A 7267-nucleotide genomic window follows, 5' to 3' on the forward strand; every position below is an offset into this window, starting at 1 on the left:
GAGACAAGACAAGCTGGAACAAAGAATAGGTGAAGCAGCAGAAAAGGAGGGGTGACTAATGGTTGAGTTATACTTGAGTTATACTCAACCAAAAATAGAGGATCACAAGTCACAACACGTCACAAAGCTCTGCTGAGTGTACATTCAGGCTTAAAGGTGACTCAGGAAATGAGGAGGGGGAGAGAGAGAGAGGGAGGGAGGGAGGTGTAGACGACAAGGAAGGATGGGAGGACAGACAAGACAGAGGTGTGGAAAGGAAGAGAGAGAGAGAGAGAGAGAGAGCCCAAAAACAAAGGAAGGATGGCAGAGGGTGGAGAGGATGGAGAGGGTGGAGCGATGGAGGGAGGAACAGAGAGATGAACAGAGAGAGAGAGAGAGAGAGAGAGAGAGAGAGAGAGAGAGACAGAGAGAGGGAGAAAACTGGTGGGAAATATAACATGAACGGACGGGGGGGGGGACGGGGGGTTACTGGAAGATGCGTGTCTAAAGTTAGATACTCTGGTATAAGATAGGAAGAGAAGCCCGGTCCGCCGTCCAATAATAACAAACTACGGTGGGATACTTCCAGCAACGTCCCGCCCTATTGGTCGGGTCGGGTCATGATGGTGGGGGTGGGTAAGGTTCTGTGTGAAAGCCCCGGGACGCTGGGCAGCAGGAGACAGGAAGACGGGCGGGGTGAATCTGTCAGCGAGGCGTACTGGCGTAGTGCAGAACAATAGAGAGGACACCCTCTGACACGCGTCTGTAGGACGAGGCGTGTGGACGGTGTGGGGACGAGGACAATGGGACGGTTTTGGGCAGTGTGTTCCTTCCTGGGGAGTTCATCTCTACGCTTGTACAATGTGATGTCAATGAACGACAACGATGGACAAAAATGCATAACTTATCTAACTATCTCAATAGGGATACAATATACTATGACTATGGGGGTCACACTTTTACTAGTTAAAACTGTTAAAACTGAACATTCTTCAAAAAACTGTGCCATAATAGTGATATATTCTTATGACGTTTAGTCTCGGTGCTGACCAATTCTCGTTTTACGCCTGAACTGGCCTGGCGGAATCATATTTACGCATTAAATGCCAAGACACATACTCAGACTCATTCATTCCAAATGGTATAATGCTGTTAAATTACTCTTATGTATATTGATCCACTAACTGTGGGATGTGGATACTTTGGCCATGACTGGATATAAATCTGTAAAATGATGTCACAGATCTGATGAAGGGTCATTTATGCGGCTGAAACGTCCTGTTTTTATGTATTTAGTGAATGCTGGGAGAGAATAGTGCCTACACGTACAAAAAGAGAAGTTTCACCTACGGTATCTGTTTCATCATCAACCTGTTAGCATTTTGGTGTATACCAGTGGTTCTCAAAGTGGGGTCCTTGGGCGAGTTCCAGGGGACCCCTAGTAAAATGTGTTAATATAGATCACAATCGATTTGACCACTATATCTATTTATTTGTTGGCTATTCAAAATAGCAGATCTACAAGCTGCACTATGAGCTTGTAGATCTGCTATTTTTGAGAATTTTGGAAAAATATTGAAAATATTTGGAAAACGTTGGACAATTTTGAAAATGAATTTAACCCATGAGGTCCGTGGCCAAATACATATCAATGTGGCGGTCCTTGACTTCAAAAAGTTTGAGAACCACTGGTGTATACGATTTAGCAATCCAGTGTTGCAGTGCCCTCTGCTGTCCACAAAGTGCTACTACCAGTGGCTACTAATTAAAGGAGCACTAGTCTCTCAAGACAGACATGTTGGCTCCCACAATGTTCAAATGCCTCTGCCTTAGCAGTCTGTACTTCAGAGGCTCTGACAATAAATAGAAAATAAAGTAGAAGTCCTGCTTTATAATGCGTCTAATCCCTACTGAAGCATAACTAAATAGCTGCTTCGCAAAAAGAAAATAGCTACCTGTTCTCATTTTTTTACCAGGTGGAATCACAGATTCTCTGTAGCGTTCCAAGATTGCTTGAGAGACTACGGGAGAACTAAAACTACATCTTTCTCCATCACAAAATTCCGCTATTTCTCATATCATCTCTTCTTCTGTAGCCTTCAGAGGAAATATGGAAACGGCTACTCCATTCCAAACTTCCTGTGGACTCCGCAGTCCTGTGGTATGTTATCAAGGCAAAGCTCGCCAGATCTTTTACTTCAACGTCACCTGTTGTCTGGCTGAAAATCTCTAAAGTGTTCATTCGGGTGGGCCTGGGCCACATGCTTTTACAGAGCATGTTTATTGGCTTGGATCAATGAAACTAACATAGTATAGTTTACATTTCTATTTATCCGTATCACAATGAAAACTCATTTTCCCACAGGTTGGGAATCGCTGCCCTAGCCCTATGCCAGGGTAATCAGACCCCCTCTTACCCAGGCCGTAGTCAGTAGACTGGGGGTCATCGTTGTCTCCATCCTGGCTGATCTTATGGAGGTGCTCCAGGTAGGCGTCTGTGTGGAACTGGGCCATCTCCTCAATGGTGGCAGCACGAGGTTTCACGATGCTGACAGGGAGAGAGAAGAAGAAGCAACATGTTGAAGTGTAACAGGTGCACATAAGCAAGGAGAATACTGTAATAGGCTCTATGCACAGCAGCCATATTGGGAATGAATTGGGCCCCTTCCTTACTTCCTTCACGGGTGTTACCAATGATACAATTAAGGCTCTGTTCCATTTAGTGTGGCATAGTGGTTGTCTCATTTTCAAGGACCCCCATTTGGTTCCATTTGTACACTCTCAGAGTTACACCATAAGGGGCCATTTGGGAACCAAAATGGAGTGTTTCTAGTGAGCCAACATGCACGATATCAGCACCCTGACCAGAATGGAACAGAGCCTTCATTAGTATCATTGGTAACACCTGTGAAGGAAGTAAGAAGAGGCCCAATTTCTTTCCAATATGGCTGCTGTGCATAGAGCCTATTGAACGGCTGGAATTCTCAAGTTGTGTCATGGTGTGCTTGTTAGTTTGAGGAACTATGTTGTGCTTCTTTGGGTCACTGATATGCTTCAGCCACGTCCCGGAGTTACAATTCACATAATCGTCGATGTCGGGCGTGAACTTTTCAGGGGAAAAACAACTGTGTTCCCAATGGATTACATGTAGTTATTATGTAGTCACAAGCTCTTCTCAATACTTTCCACTGGTTGAATATGTATAAGACACACACAGACAAAACAATTAAAAAATAGCAGATCAAATATTTACTTTGAGTGTCTGCTAAATGCCTAAATATTCATTGCAATTCAGCCTCTCACAATTCTTTCTGTTTACTCTCCATTTGAAGTTAAATTATTTTGTTGTCAAACCACCGTATACAAGTTTACTGTACAGAGATGAGAGAATCATTTCAATTTGATTAACTCTATAGCTGTACTCAAATAGTACATACTGTACGAAACCTCTTCATGGTCTGGCACCTATAGCTACCTAGTTGAGCTGCTAAATCCTTATGTGCCTGTCCGTAGCCTGAGGTCCTCTGATTTGGCCCTACTGTTTTGGCCCTAAGTACAGATTGGTGACCAAGGGTGACTGCCGGGCCTTTGCCATCAAGGCACCTAGACTCTGGATCAGCCTGCCGGAGGACCTCAGGTTAGCCTTATCCCTTAAGGCTTGGAATTTTAATAACCTTGTTGTTCTTCTGATTGTTTTGATTTAACTCATTACTTGTTCCTAATTGCCTGTCTGTTTGATTTACTTATTGTATTTCTTTTATCTGTACAAGTACTTATAACATTAAGAAAGGTGCTATATAAATAAATTGTATTATCATTATTATGATTATGTTGATTATTGTCTCCGCCAGGAGAGTTTGTTTTCACTTTCCGTCAGCCAAGCAAACATTGGTCGAGCCTCACGTGACACTTGACAATACGGTGAAATAGTGTGATCTGATTGGCTAGTGACATATAACGGGCTATAAATACATGTGTCACTTTGAAAGAGTCTTTGCCTCTTTCAAAGTGAGGTAAGACAGGAATAATCAATAAATGGCTGAGAAATGGCGGATACTGTAACAATTGGATAGGACACTTACACAGACAGGACAGATAGGACACTTACACAGACAGGACGGATAGGACACTTACATAGACAGGACGGATAGGACGGATAGGACACTTATACAGACAGGACGGATAGGACACTTATACAGACAGGACGGATAGGACACTTATACAGACAGGACGGATAGGACACGGATAGGACACTTATACAGACAGGATGGATAGGACAGTTATACAGACGGATAGGACACTTGTGTCATGTTACTATGACACAGTAACATGTTCTATTTTTTGTAAGAATTAGAACATAAGAATTAGAACATTCCCAACATTCCCAACACAAGTCTGCTGGCGGAGACTTGTGCTCCGAGGAGCACTTTTTCTAGTTATTATTATTATTAATGAAAACGATTCATAACTCACGTCATATGATCCAGCAGATCGTAGGCTTCTATCAGTGAGTGGACCATGCTGGCCTGGAAAGAATCACAACAGTGCTGGTTAAAAGAAACTTTAAAGGCTTCTCTCAGTCAACGATTCTCAAAGTGCCCTTTTCAGAACATTGTTGACAAATGTTGACAAATCTGGACAAGATTTGTGCCAGGGTCCAGCTGGCACAAAATGGTTTCAAAAGGGGGTCCGTGGACAAATACATCATCAATTTGAGGGTCGTTGACGTGAAAATGTTTGAGAACCACTGCTTGTCTAGGTGATTGACTCAGCTCTTCGTAGAAGGACAAACACTACAGACCACAGAGAATAAGAAAGACAGTTCTAAATAGCATATTTTACATCATCAAATAAAACTCTTTAAGAATACATGTGAATGTAATTTTAAATACAACGAATCTCGGAATGAACCTTTACCTAATGAAGTCATTCAAACTTGTAACTAACTAGTAGCTATGAGGCTGCACTAAAATCAGTGTTAAATCCATATACAAGGTTTCGTTTATGTCTCTCTATACTCAACTGGTAATGTGCCCAGATCAGGGACAACCCCAAAAAAAACACACACATTTTTTGGGGGTGACACGTGCCCCTGCAGTGGCCCTAGTCCTAGAATAATGGCTGTGATATTACATGCATGTATGTTATGCAATATCACAGCTTTCTAGGGCTACAGTGGCCCCTGCACGGTCTTGCAAATTAATGCAACCAAATTAACACTTACAGTACGGGTTCATTTGGCTACATTTGTACGCTTTCAGAGTTAAACAACTATAATTCAATAATTTAGTAGTAAACTACTAAATGCACTGTAAACATCTGTGTTAAATGCACTAACTCTGATTTTACTGTGGACCAACTGGTCAGGTTACTGCTTGGCCTCACACCCAGAACTCATTTACTCCTGCTCAATATGCTAAGGTGAGATGGCTCAGGGTAGAGCAGGACAGAGTACAGCAACTTACAATAGGCCTGGTCTACAAGATACACGACTACGCCACAAAGACACCATCCATGTACCTGTCAGACTTCTTCAAAAACGTAAAAGACGCACAACACCAGAGGGAGCTCCACTGATCTCACTCAATCCAGATTCGACACAAAACATGGGGTCAAATAATTTGTTCTACTGCTAAGCCACCAAAATGTGGAATACCCTACCAACAGTCATAAAAAAGTGTGAATCGTTACTCTCCTTCAAAACCGTTCAAAAAGAGCATTTACAGGCGGCTGCAATTCGAAGTAGTGTATAGTAGTGTATAATTGTCTGTCATTAAACGTTTCGATGAATTGAGTACAAAGGACTCCAATGGAAACACAGCCATGGTGCTTACTGCTTTCTTGGGTTTAAAATCCTCTAAAAAGGACCTTGTATTGAATTGCACTTTCTGTGCTTTTGTGCAAACTGTTAATCAATCAATCATTCAATCAATCAAGTAGATCTGCTATTCTTGGCTAAAGTTCCCCTCAGAATAGAGATGCTACACAAAGATTTGATGGTCCCCCTGTAGTAACTCTGAGGACCCCCTAGGGCAGTGGTTCTCAAACTTTTTCGTGCCAAGGACCCCCAAATTGACACTTATTAGCCTGTGGACCCCCATTTGAAAAGATAAGCCAGGGACCCCCATAAGAGAAGATTTTTACGGCTCTCTAGCAGTGATTCTCAAACATTTTAATTTCAAGGACCCCCAGTTTGACATGCATTAGACTATACGGACCCCCATTTAATGACATGTATATCTCTGGGACCCCAATTCATATTGTAAAATCAATGTTAATTTAACTCTCAGAGTTACAGACTATAAGGGTCCATTTGGTTCCATTTGTACACTCTCTGAGTTACAGACCCATAAGGGTCCATTTGGTTCCATTTGTACACTCTCTGAGTTACAGACCCATGGGTTCATTTGGTTCCTGTCCATCATTTAGCTGGGGACCCCCTGGAACTCCCTCAAGTACCCCTGGGGGTCCCCGGACCCCACTTTGAGAACCAACGCCCTAGGGGTCCCGGACCCCCTGTTGAAGACCCCTACTATACATAGTAGTGGTCCCTGGCTGCAGCATCTCCTCCAGAACTCACCCTGTTAGGGACTTTACTCAGAGAGTCGCAGGTCTCTATGTAGTCTGGACTGTACACGTAGCACACCTTCCGTTTGACAGCACCGTCATGCTCTGCGTCTGCCTGACAACTCATTGATAACCGGATAAACAAAGTAGTAATTAAGAGGGATAGATATTAAAAATAGAGTATGATAAAAAGAAAAGGACCAGTTCCTTCTTCTTTTCTTCTTTTCCCTCCTGGTGGTGTTTCACCATCAACAGTCCGCCACGGAACAGGTGTTGCTGATGCTTAGGCCCCCCCCCTGGTGGAAAATGCTTCCAAATGTATCCTTATGTTGGTGTTTTTTATTGTTTTATATACAGACGAATACTCATTTTAATATTTATGATGAATGTGCTGTAATTACTCTTGTCAGAAGCTTGTCATGGCTGATAACTATACAACTATCTCTTTGCGAGCCGTGTTAACGGTCGGACATTTATAGGCGCGAGGCGTTCTGGGTCTTGTAGTTCTTTTGAGTTCCCAGGCGACTTTTATGTAAAGAGGTGCAGGAACAAATACAATCTCATTTCACCCCCCTCAAATGTACACATGATGACAGCAGTAATTGTCTGGTCTGATTAAAATATGGTTTCTTCTTCATTCATCCATTTGTAATTGTTAACAACCTTATTTTACCCTTTGTAGAAAACTTGTAGACATTTTAAAAAGACATTTTATCAAAAC

At 42.5% G+C, this 7267-nt stretch overlaps 1 protein-coding gene across 1 annotated transcript in view; it reads right to left on the minus strand.

Annotated features, from left to right (window-relative positions):
* hdac8 (histone deacetylase 8) overlaps nucleotides 1–6769 on the minus strand; it is a 57985-nt gene extending 51216 nt beyond the window's left edge. Inside the window, exons 1-3 of the mRNA XM_084043791.1 lie at nucleotides 6560–6769; nucleotides 4453–4505; nucleotides 2397–2527 (exon numbers count right to left, since the gene is read on the minus strand). Of these exons, the coding sequence (XP_083899917.1) occupies nucleotides 2397–2527; nucleotides 4453–4505; nucleotides 6560–6673 (298 nt within the window). The 5' untranslated portion in view covers nucleotides 6674–6769. The remainder of the gene's footprint in view (nucleotides 1–2396; nucleotides 2528–4452; nucleotides 4506–6559) is intronic.
* Nucleotides 6770–7267: the final 498 nt, after the last annotated feature.

Source organism: Gymnoscopelus microlampas (assembly GCF_963454915.1).
Source record: "Gymnoscopelus microlampas genome assembly, chromosome: 19".
Classification (NCBI taxonomy): Eukaryota; Metazoa; Chordata; class Actinopteri; order Myctophiformes; family Myctophidae; genus Gymnoscopelus; species Gymnoscopelus microlampas.